Genomic DNA, 12,522 nt, shown 5'->3' with positions numbered 1-12,522 from the left:
GGCGGCCCTCCTAACCACCCCTCAGAGAGAGCTGAGACCGTCTCCCCAGGGCGGCCCTCCTTACCTCCCTCAGAGCTGAGACTGTCTCCCCAGGGCGGCCCTCCTCCCCTCCCCTCAGAGAGAGCTGAGACCGTCTCCCCAGGGTGGCCCTCCTAACCACCCTCAGAGCTCAGACCTGTCTGCTGGCAGCTGCAGATGAGGAGCAGGTTGTGGACCCCTCCCCTCGATGTCTGCTGAAGCAGGGTCCACCCTAGGCATCACTGGGGTCTGAATGTCCAGGAACCAGAGCAAGGGCCTGCTGGGTGGTTAACAGCACATGTGGACTTGGCTGTGGTTTCAAACACTCGTCTGCGTGCTGCAGTGACGGTGTGTTGAGGCGGGAACTGCACTGAAGTTGGCAGACCCACAGTGAAGCAGGCTGCCCTGCATGGAGTGGGGGTCTCGTCCAGTCAGCCGAAGGCCTTGCTAAAAACAGACTGAGGCCCCTGAGAAGCAGAGGTTGTCTCTGACTCTGTATCAACTTGAGCTGCAGCAGGAGCTCTCCACCCTCAGTCTGCCCTGCAGCTTTCAGAACATCCAGCCCAACGATTACTTAAAACAGCCACTTTAAATAAACCTCTCTCTTCCTCTCTGTCAACAGGCCAGTGCTGCACAGGGGGTGGCCCATCTGGCCACACTCCTCCGGGAGCACACCAGTCGCACACCTTGCAGGCAAACGGATCTGCTGGGTTCCATGCTGGAAAGCAGGGTCGGAGGGGGAGACGGCTGGGGGACTCAGAGTTGGGGGTGCGGGGCAGGAGGGCGTCCAGGGCAGACACGCAACCTCACGGCCCCGGACAAGAGTGAGCGACAAACCACGACTCCTGGGTCTCAGTCTAATATGAAAGACGGCGATGATGAGAGCAAAGAGAAACCCTAAACAACAGCAAAGCGTTGACATTTTTGTTAAAAGATAAGCGTGTGGACGTACATGTGTACACAAAGACTCCAACTCAGAACGTTAGCAGCCTGGGCAGTGGGATTATGGGTGACTTTTCTTTCCTTTTCCTGCGAGTTTCCTTATTGGTTATATTTTTAAGTTTGTGATCAAAGTCAAGAAAAGGAGTAAGGCCAATTCCCTTAAAAAGCAAGCCTTTCCTGTTCCGTCTATGAACCCCAGGTCTAGTGGACACTCGTGACAGTGCCCGTGAGCTCGTCTCTGTCCACGGGTCTCCCCCTGAACACCCTGCCAAGCACATGCTCTGATGCCGCTGGCACAAGCGCCGCTCTGTGCCCTCGGCGTCTGCAGAGGGGATGTTTGCAAGGAGGGGCCAGGGCCGTTTCTTCCCTGCTGGCCCCTGCTGAGAGGCCTGGGTCCCCAGTGAGGCCAGCGGAACGCCCGGTCCTGGGGGCTGAAGTCAGCATCTGTGAGCGGAGCCTGGGGTTCCAGGGAGCTCCTGTGGGAAATGCAAAGGCAGGCTTGGGGGAGACCCCGTCCTCGGGGCTGAGAATGCCGCCCCTCCTTCCAGCTCCCTGCCACTTCGGCCACTAGGACGGCCTGGTAACGACTGCCGGGGGGTTGGCCAGGATGCGGGCGAGTGAAGAACTGCCTGCCGTAGGGTATTTCCTCAACGTGCTCCAGAAGGAAACACATGTCAGGCTTGCTCACATATTCTTTTGATTGGCTATGAAAAATCATGACATCTCAGACACAGCCTAGTTCTCTTTTGGGTCCTCTCTCCTCTTCCTCATTAGGTTCACTCGTCCAATGTTAAAAAGAACAGCATTAGTTGGCCTGGAAATTGGTACAAATCTATGATTTTTCAGCATATTTGCAAAACAACTATCTCCTACCCAAATAGTGAGCCAAGGCCCCAGGCCGTATCCAGGATGGAGGGTGAGCAGACACTTGCAGAAACCTGCCTGGAGGCCCAGCAACCAGGGGTCCCGGGAGGGGCATGAAGCCGCTGCGGGCGCGGGCTGGGCCTAACGCCAGAGGGAGCATGGGGAAGTGGCAGCCGGACCGCTGGCACCACAGGGCAGCCTGCCACTAGGAAAGGGGACAGGTGATGCGTGTTCTCACAGCATGATGGACTCGGGCTGCCCTGAGCAGATTCAGAGGCAAGAACAAGGAAGAAGAAGCGGATCAGGGCACCTGGAGAACCTCTTTCATTTTGGGCGAGAGAGGAAGACCTGTCCATAACTGAGTAACGACTGAAGCAGACACCTGAGGTCATCTGTGACGTGGCCCAGCATTGCAGGAGTCGCACAAAATTAGACATTAGACGGCAGGCACGGCTCCTGAGGAGCAGGAGCAGGGGGACATGTTGGTGACGAGGTGGGGGTCTGGCTGCACCCCTCAAGTGGGAAGGAGAGGCAGAGCGCTCAGCACATCTGTATGCTGAGAGAAGAGCGTGGGAAACGCAGAGCTGGAGAACACGGAGCCCAGGTCTGGATCGACAGCGGGGGCAGGTGGGAGAGAAGGCATGTGGGCCACCGTGTGTGTGGGGGGGTGGGCATCCAGCCCTTCAGAGAGTCTCATACTAATGGTTCGATCAGTAAGACCCACGCATCACACACTGGAAACCACAGCTCTTTAAAGGATATTAAAGTTCTTCCTGATTTCAGAGAGACTTTCATGAAAAAGAAATGTTGCTTTATTTTACAACTAAATAAGATGCCTTCACCAAACACTAAAAAACCATGACTTGTAAGGCTGGGAAGAGCACTGTAGCTTTAGGGTTTTGCATCTTGCCAGGAGCACGGTCCTTTATTAGAGACGTAGATACGTGAGTCACTTTCTATTTTAGGAAAAATTCATTGTGGTGCAAAATAAGAACTTTCTTTTTTCGTGAAGGTACATTCATCATTCCGACTTCAAACTTTCAGGAACTGCTGAGTGGGGGACTGGAGCTGGCACACAAAATTAATGCTCTTAAATCCTTTGTAACAATCTACTTTAGAAACATACATCCTGACAAAAGATTAATAAATACCACATCAATTGTACCAGTTCAGTTAAACATTAATATCTGATTCTCAAAGGTTCATGATGTCAATAAGTACAATTATGAGGAAAGGGCCAGTTCTCAATTCATACTTAAAATACTCATCAGACATTAATATGTGATACTTTATGGATGAATGAGCTCAATCCAGAGTATAAATTTGGGTAACAAAGTCAATATAAGCTTCATAAACGAGTAAAAATGACTTCAAAATCTCCCATAATATCTGGTATTTGTTAAGCAAGAAACACAGAATAAAACAGATCAGAAATAAAGAGGACTTCACTGGTGGTATGGTGGATAAGAATCCGTCTGCCAATGCAGGCGACACAAGTTTGATTTCTGGCCCAGGAAGATCCCACATGGTGCAGAGCAGCTTAGCCCGTGTACCATTACTACTGAAGTCTGTGTGTCTAGAGCCTGTGACCCACAACAAGAGCAGCCACCACTGCAATGAGAAGCCCACACAACCCAGTGAAAAGTAACCCCCCTCTCACTGCAACTACAGAAAGCCCCCACACAGCAACAAAGATGCAGTACAACCAAAAATGAATGAACTAATGTTTTTAAAAGGCTGGTAGCTTCTAACAAAGAAAGAAAGAAAGGGGCCATGGAGACTCTTCACTGAAAGCAGAGGACCCATCTCGGGGTCAGTGGGAGGCAGATGAGGGTGAGCAGAGGGGACTGGAGCTCACGTCTCCCAGCGTCCACTAAGGAAGACTTTCTGCGGAAAGTTCCTTGTCTCCCTCATTTGAGCAAGAGTTTTCTGTAACTGACAACGTTTCTCGTTGCCTTGACTGTTGTAAACCTGGAGTCCAACCTCACAACTAAGAAATCAATAGTAGCCAATATTTCTCTTCTGCTTTTTCGTAAGGATTTTGACATGCATTTTAACATTTCTATGTAATTTATTTATAAGCCCATAACAGACCCTTTTAAAAAGTTTTATGTTTAAAGTTTTAAATGAATAAGACTAGGAAATAATACCCGAATCCATTCAACCCACCTTCATTTTAAGTGGTTTCAGGAAGAGCCTATTTGAGTTCTACTTTTCCGAAATCAAATCAGTCACCATTGATGATCTCCACAAAGTGCCATTTTGTTTCTACTGGGTTTCTAATTGAGGTAAAATCTTACACACTCCTCTTGTGAGATGACCACCTCCGGTATACCCAGCTGTTCTCAAATAAGCCAATTTAATCTTCCACTAGGAGACAGCCGTGGATGGAGACAGGCTGGCACAGTTCGAGCTACTGAGGGGCTGAGCCTGGCTCATGCCAGTGTGGGTTCTCTGGCAAGTGAGCTCCAGAGGCTGTGCTCCCCTGAATCCAGCTGTCCTCGAGTGGGTGGCGGGTCTGCCTCCAGGGGCCCTGGCGCCCTCTGCGTAGAGGAGACACTTGCTCCACTGGGGCCAAACTTGCTGTCCCCATCCTTGGCCAGATCCAGACAGCATTGTCACCCTCCAATAAAGGCTTTAAAAACAAACAGCACGTAGAAATCTGAAGACCAGAACGAATCAAAGAAGGGAAAGAAAAAAAATAAGTCTGAACAATGTTTTTGTTTTTTGCAAAAAGTCCATGAAACTGTTTTGAATTATGAACACAACAAATTTTAAGTACAGTTTACAACATGTTACTTGAGTTCTCTCTCGAAAAGATTAAAATAAAAAGCATCAGACCTTTTACCTCGTTGCAACCGAGAAAGCAACATGGGTCACCAGCAGCTCTACTGGAGCCATCCAAGAAAATTCGGCCAGGGTTCTCGCTCTTGCCGGGTCTGCTCAAACCGGCACGGTCTGATCCGGAAATACGGCCTCAATATGTGCCGCCAGTGTTTCCGCCAGTATGCGAAGGACATCGGCTTCATTAAGTTGGACTAACTGAACTTCCTTAGATGGCTCATCCAGCACATCACCCCTAGGCGGAAATAATACTAGCTCTTTGTATGTAAAATAAAAGTTTTCAAAACTTCAAAAAAAAAAAAAAAGCATCAGAAAGACGTGTCTATTGCTTGCAGGCTTTTGTCCCAGGTAGGGGAGGGACCTCGCTGCTCTACTACAGGTAGGCCCACCCCTTCCCAGAAGGCACAAGGTCCCTTTCTGCCCTCCTTTCAGGGGAAGTGGGGGCTTCCTCTCCCGATCCAACCTAGAATTTAGGGGACATCTTCCTGCCATCTGACTGGGGCTGAGAAGACCAGGCAGAGACTGGTGTCAGCTTAGAAACCACTCTCTTCCTTTCTCTGCCTCTGCGGGTGACAGGACCTTCAGAACACAGGATGGTGTTTCCGGTTTTAGGGAGCTCCTAGTACTGTGCGCGACCTAGACCCGGGGAAGACTCACTCAACTGCCATGAATGGACAGAACCAGAAAGAAAAGAGGCACACTGCTGACACATTCCTCCTAAAATACTTAGTTAGCCCATATTGCTCAGAAATTTAATAACGACAATAGCGATGGCTAAGTATGATCGATGTGAGGGAACCGTGAGGGGTACGTGTGGGTGAGCACTTTAATGTCATGTAAACCCCAGGAGGTAATGTTATTGTTACTATTACTACTCTGGTTATGACTATTACTATGATTTCAGGAACTAGCAAATGTTAAGAGGTACAGCAGTTTAAACAACATATTAATGTAAATTTAATTAGATTTTGTAATCATCTCCTGAGTAAAGCCTTATTTTAAATTTTAATATACCAAATGTAATAATACCTGTGTATGCAAATAAAGTAATATATGCATATAATTTTATATGGTTAAACTATCAAGATATCCATGGCTTCTGCATTTTCAAAAACATTCTGGATCTAGGTAATTTAGAACTTAGAATTCCAGTCAATATTTTACCCTCTTAGAGCAACATTTAACACAGTCTATTCTCAGTACGATACAGTGAACAGGACGACTGCTCAGAATGCTATGTAACTGGATGGGACCTCGTATGGATTAACCACTGACGAGTTTTTTTTTTCTTTAAACTTGATAACATGAGCATCTATGACTCATAACTAGGTCTCAGGAGAGGAGAGGAGGCACGGGCTTCAGGGCCCCTCCTCGCCCCGCCCCGCCCCGCCCCGAGCTCAGCCCCACAGACAGCTCAGTGGGCGCCGCCCTCTGTGTCTCCCTCTGTCTCCTCACCCCTCTCTGCCCGCTGTGTCTCTGTCTGATTCTGTCTCTGATTCTCTCTCCCTCCCTGTCTCTGTCTGATCTCTGATTCTGTCTCCCGCTCTGTCTCTGTCTGATCTCTGATTCTCTCTCCCTCTCTGTCTCTGTCTGATCTCTGATTCTGTCTGTCCTCTCTGTCTCCATCTCTCCTTCACTCTCCCCCTCTGTCTCCCTCTGGGCCTTCTCCTTTGTAACAGGGTAAGTTCTACTCCTTTACTATGGCCCTCACTCTGCTCAAGCCTGAGGGCCGGACGACTGGCCACCTTCACAGCACACACCGAGCCCAAGGCCCCCAGGGGGAAGGAGACCAACCCCAAGAGGGCCAGTGTCTGCCTTACACAGCCCTGAGGCTGTGACCTGCCCATTCTGTGCCTGACAGCAAGCTCAGCACTCAGTGGGGCAAAAAAAGCAGCAGAAACTTCTAACATAGCAATCCACACGTGCTTGCCCCCAGCGCCAGCCCATGCAGGAGCCCGTGGGGCCCCTTGGGGTCAGGCCTCCCCATTGCACTTGAGTCCAAAACACCGGTTCTCAGCCTGACTCCATCTGCCACAGGCCCCGTTGACTTGTCTGGAGAATCGGGACCATCACCATGTCATGACACCAGCAATGCTGGGAAGGATGGGGAGGAGCCACGCAGGGGGAGTGGGACGGGGTGGAAATCATGTGCATTCCAGCCCTTGTTCAACCATTGCTTAACCACCTCCTGGCCCTTCTTGACAGCTGGCAGTTTCCGGACGCCTGCCCCACCATCTGTTAGGTGAAAATGACTTCTTCAAATTCTGGGGTGAAAACCTCAGCTGCACCTCAAATTTCAATCAAAACCTACTCCCTCTGTGAAGCTGCGCTGGTCCCTCAAACCCAGATCAAAGCCACTTCCTGCCCGCGGTCCCCACAGCTCTGTGTCCACGGAGTCTCAGGAGAGCGGTCTTGCTTGCCCCGCACTGAGGCTATCTGTGTCGGTGACCATCTTCCCGACTGGACTATAACCCCACCCAGTAAGTGCATCATGTTTTAACTGCCTCTGTACCTCCAGAATGTAACAGCCTTCCCGTTCATGGCCCACAGCCTGTGTGCTCAGTCGCTCAGTCATGTCCGACTCTTTGCGACCACCAGGTTCCTCTGTGCTTGGAATTCTCCAGGCAAGAATACTGGAGTGGGCACCAATTAACTATGCTAATCTGACTTAGTGAGCGAGTGAGTGAAGTTGCTCAGTCGTGTCCGACTCTTTGCGACCCCATGGACTGCAGCCTCCCAGGCTCCTCCATCCATGGGATTCTCCAGGCAAGAGTACTGGAGTGGGTTGCCATTTCCTTCTCCAAATCTGACTTAAACTCTGTTCAAATATGGTTTCAATAACAACAAAACCAGAACAAATGAAAGCATTACTACTTAAAGAAAATATATCTATATACTTACACATATACATATATATTTGTATTAAAATAGTGCCTAAGAATGAAAAGGCAAGTCACAGACTGAAAAATATTTGCAAAGCACATATCTGATAAAGGACAGGTATATAAAGAATTCTTTAAGCTCAATGAGAAATAAACAACCCAATTAAAAGTGTAGAAAAGACTTAAACAGACACCTCACCAAAGAATGTAAACAGATGGCAAATAAGCACGTGAAAGGCACTGGCATCATATACACAGCTGCTGTGGAGACAGCCCGTGATTCCCGCAAAACTGAACATACTCTCACCACACAAGCCAGCCTTCACACTCCGCGGTGTTCACCCAAGTGAGCTGAAAACTTATGTCCACACAGAAACCTGCACTCAAGTTTTGTAGCTGCCTTATTCACAGCTGTCAAAACCTGTTAGCAACCAAGATGTCTCTCAGTAGATAAGTGGATAAATAAACTATGGTCCATTCAGACAATGAATATTATTCAATTAAAAAGAAATGAGTTATCAAGCAATGAAAGGATATGGAGGGACCTCATGACCACATGAAAAGGCTAGAGATGGTATGGTTCCAACTCCATGACATTCTGGAAAAGGTAAAACTATGGAGAAAGTAAAAGGATCAGTGGTTCTCAGGGGTTGGGGGAGGGAGAGATGAGTAAGTGGAGCACAGAAGGTCTTTAAGGCAGTGAACTGACTCTGCATGGTGCTGTAATGATGGCTACATCGTGGGTACACGACAGATACTGCAACGATGGCTACATCCTGGGTACATGACAGAGACTGTAATGATGGATACATCGTGGGTACACAACGGATACTGTAACGATGGCTACATCGTGGGTACACGACAGATACTGTAATGATGGATACATCCTGGGTACATGACAGATACTGTAATGATGGCTACATCGTGGGTAAACCACAGATACTGCAACGATGGCTACATCCTGGGTACACGACAGACACTGTAACGATGGATACATCCTGGGTACACGACAGACACTGTAATGATGGCTACATGTCACTGTACACAGAACAGTGTCCTATCCACAGAATGGACAATATGAACACTGAATCCTGTTGTAAACCATGGATTCCAGTCAATAATATACCAATATTGCTTCTTCAACTGTAACAGATGCAACAATCATGCAAGACGTTAAAATAAGGAAACTGCTTGTGGACGAGGGGGTACTTTCTGCTCAATCTTTCTATAAACCTACAACTGCTCTTAAAACTAAAGTCTATTAATTTTACAAAGATGTCTCTAGCTGCTGTTCTTACTTCATTATTAATATTCTTCGAGACAAGTAGATCGGAGAAGGCAATGGCACCCCACTCCAGTACTCTTGCCTGGAAAATCCCATGGATGGAGGAGCCTGGTGGGCTGTGGTCCATGGGGTCGCTAAGAGTTGGACGACTGAGCAACTTCACTTTCACTTTACACACTGGAGAAGGAAATGGCAACCCACTCCAGTGTTCTTGCCTGGAGAATCCCAGGGACGGGGGAGCCTGGTGGGCTGCCGTTTACGGGATCACACGGAGTCGAACACAACTGAAGTGACTTAGCAGCAGTAGCAGCAGACAAGTAGATGTTCTAAACTAGGAGAAACAGCAGAGTGTGGAGGGGCTGGGAAGATGGGAGTCCAGGCTAACTCCCATTTCAGAGCAGGGAAGTAGCAGGCAGGGGTGACCAGCCCCAAGACACAGCAGGTCCAGCTGCTCATTGGTCTGACCTTCACGTGCATATCCAGAGTTGGAAACAGCCATGAAGCATGCAGCCTGAGGACCCCTCTGCATTTGGGGTCAAGTCTGGCTGGGGGAATCCATGCAAACTTCAGGACGGGAATGGGAACAGCCCAAGTCCAGGGCTGTCACCAGGAGGAGGGCAGTGTGCCAGGCTGAGCCACACACGGTGGGATGAAGGGTCACACCTGGGGGGCTCCTCTCCTCAGTGGGTGATGAAGGGTCACACCTGGGGGGGCTCCTCTCCTCAGTGGGTGATGAAGGTCGCACCTGGGGGGAGTCCTCTCCTCAGTGGGTGACGAAGGTCACACCTGGAGGGGTCCTCTTCTCAGTGGGTGATGAAGGTCACACTTGGGGGGGTCCTCTCCTCAGTGGGTGATGAAGGTCACACCTGGGGGGGAGTCCTCTCCTCAGTGGGTGATGAAGGGTCACACCTGGGGGGTCCCCTCCTCAGTGGGTGATGAAGGGTCACACCTGGGGGGGTCCTCTTCTCAGTGGGTGACAAAGGGTCACACCTGGGGGAAGGGCTGCTCCTCCCCTCAGGGACAATTGCACAGCAGAAGTGTCTTCAGGGTTTCATGAGACCATTTTTAGCACAAAACTCAGGTGTGGAATTTGGGCAGATTTCCCAATAAATGTCATATGGCAATTGTCAGTTTACAAAGCCCTGAGTGTATGCCCTTCCAGTGCCCAGGTGAGTGTAGGCATCACTGTTGCAAGATGGTTATTCTGCGGAGGAATAAAAGAGGCTAACACAGAAGACATGTTCATCTCATGCTGTAGATGTAAAGCCCACCAGGGGCTTCCCAGGTTGCTAGTGGTAAAGACTGAGCCGATTCATGAAACATGGGTTCGACCCCTGGGCCCAGAAAATCCCTAAAATGGAAATAGCAACCCACCCCAGTATTCCTGCCTGGAGAATCCCCTGGACTGAGAAGCCTGGTGGGCTACAGTCCACGGGGTTGCAGAGTCGGACACAACTGAGCACCCACACATGTAAACCCCATCAACTGTGGAGCCAAGAACAGAATCGCGGTCCCGTGATCTTGTGCGAAATGTGCAACAGCTCAGTGACCATCAGAATCAGGAAAAGGTCATCGCCACACTGCTCCCACCCTGCTCCCCAAGTCACAGGAGGCTACAGCACGGCTGTACCCCAGACCAGTTCTTACCAAGGTCATGTATTAAACTGTGTCCCCCCAAACCCGCATGTTGAGGTCCTGACCCCCAGCAGCTCAGATGTGACCTCACTGGAAACAGGCAGCCTCAGATGCCATCAGTGAAGGGGGTTCATACTGGAGACAGGCGGTCTTAGACTCAATCAGTGAGGAGGGGTCACACAGGGCCTCCACAGGACTGGTCAAGACTGAGGGAGGGAGTCTGGCCCCAGACGCTCCTAGGGAGACCACCAGTAGAGAGGAAGGCAGAGACTGGGGTGAGGCATGTCTGTACCCGTGGAAGCCAACGATGCTGGCAAAGCAGGAGGAGGCCTGGAACCTCAGGAGGGGCCCCAGGACACCCCAACCTCAGATGCTCAGCCTCCCACCTGTGAGACAATAGATTTGGTTGTTCAAGCCCCTCTCTCTGGACCCGGTGACAACCCAGGACCTCAGCACAGGGAGGTCACTGACCTGGGGCACCAAGACTCCTTCTTTCCCCAAATCCACACATTGCAGGGGGAGGAGGCAGACCCAGCTCACACGTGAAACCTGGAGATAATCCAGGTGAGGCCAGGAGCCCACCGTGAGGAGGGTGGGGTGGGGGGCGTGCAGGGACACTCAGCCCGTCCCAGGGCAGCCGCACCCCATGTCCTCCTCGCCAGGAGGATGAATGCCCAGCTTTTCCAGCCACCTGAGGGTATTTGAGAGAGCACTCTTCCTAAACATCCCATCTTAATTTGCTATCCCTAGGAAATGCTTTTCCTCTCTGCAAGACACACTTCACATGCATGGGCCCTCAGCCTCCCCACCCCACCCTGCGGACAAGGCAGAGGACTCGGCCCACAGGCCTGTGCCGGCTGCACTGACATAGACCGCCCGGAGCCGCAGCTCTGCACGGACACTGACTGGAGCCAAGCGCAGTGGTCAGGGACCCATTTCACGTGGGGAGACCACTGACCATGGCCCCAGCGCATCTGCGTCTGAGCACAGAGCTTCTGGTATTTAAATGGCTCTGGTCCCCTCCCCACCGAGGAGAGGACAGCGGGCAGGAGATGGGCTGGGCGGCAGGCTCTGCTGACACTGCGGACAAGCTGCCCCCCTGACCACGGACCACCGGGCAGGCATCTGGCCACCCACACCAGGCTCTGCCCTTGGCCACCCAGGAGGCCCCTCCCACGAGGATGGACAGAAGACAGGCCACCTCCAACAGGCAGCCCACTGGGAAGCTGGGCAGAAGACGCCCCACTGCCCTGCAGAGCCCTCCCATTAGAACAGGGAGAGCTCTCCACTCGGCCCAGGGGGACTTACCGGGGCATAAAAGATGACACTGGGGACGGGGAGGGGGACAGACAGAAGGGTCACCAGATCAGTTCCTGGACTGTTTCCCTTCCTGGGCCAGCTATGCCGCACAGCCTTGGCAGAAACCAGCCCTCCCTGACCCCTGGGTCTCATCCTCTAGGTGTGACCTCTCCCAGGCCTGCGGCTCCATCAGAGGCAGGAGGAGGGTGCACTTGGCCCTGCCGAGGTGGGGCCTGGCCTCCATGGTCGGCGCTCACTGAGCTGCACCCAGGCTTCAGCACTGCACAGCCGTCCAGCAGCTGGACGGAGCCCAGCTCCCTGCGCTGACTCCAGCAGGACCCTGATGGTGGCACCAGGCTCCACTGGCGGCTGGCTGTCCTCTGCTAAGCAGTGCTGAATTTTCTTGGGTGGAACTATATTGAGAATTTACTTATAATCCAATGAACAGAGCAGACGATGTTTCAAAATCACCTCACAGCTTCATCATCTGATAATAAGAAAGAATAGGGCTGGGGAAATTCCTTTCCATCTCCCAATGTTTAATGCCTATGGCTGCAGCAATTAAGACACTAAGGCAGTTTCTCTCACTAGAAAACAAAAATATCTTTGAACTGAGACCTGCCTCCCTCTGGGGCCCAGAATCCAGGGGGCCCATAGTAAAACTCAGCAGGTGCCATGTTCCCAAGAATAACACAAGAACAGATCTGACGTCTGGGCTTTGCAGAACACGCTTATCCTTGAGAACAAACATGA

General features: G+C 51.0%; 2 protein-coding genes across 2 annotated transcripts in view; one reads left to right on the top strand and one right to left on the bottom strand.

The window, feature by feature from the left end:
• Positions 1 to 4,973, top strand: part of LOC122688032 (40S ribosomal protein S29) — a 28,615-nt gene extending 23,642 nt beyond the window's left edge. The window contains exon 3 of the mRNA XM_043893842.1: positions 4,688 to 4,973. Coding sequence (XP_043749777.1) covers positions 4,696 to 4,866 — 171 coding nt within the window. The 5' untranslated portion in view covers positions 4,688 to 4,695 and the 3' untranslated portion in view covers positions 4,867 to 4,973. The remainder of the gene's footprint in view (positions 1 to 4,687) is intronic.
• The window catches only part of DLGAP2 (DLG associated protein 2), a 587,786-nt gene that overhangs the window by 355,025 nt on the left and 220,239 nt on the right, over positions 1 to 12,522 (bottom strand). The gene's annotated exons all lie outside the window — the stretch shown is intronic.

The sequence above is a fragment of the Cervus elaphus genome, chromosome 32 (assembly GCF_910594005.1).
Source record: "Cervus elaphus chromosome 32, mCerEla1.1, whole genome shotgun sequence".
NCBI classification, from domain to species: domain Eukaryota; kingdom Metazoa; phylum Chordata; class Mammalia; order Artiodactyla; family Cervidae; genus Cervus; species Cervus elaphus.
Note: the sequence above shows the minus strand (reverse complement) of the source record. Positions and strands in the feature narration are given on the sequence as shown.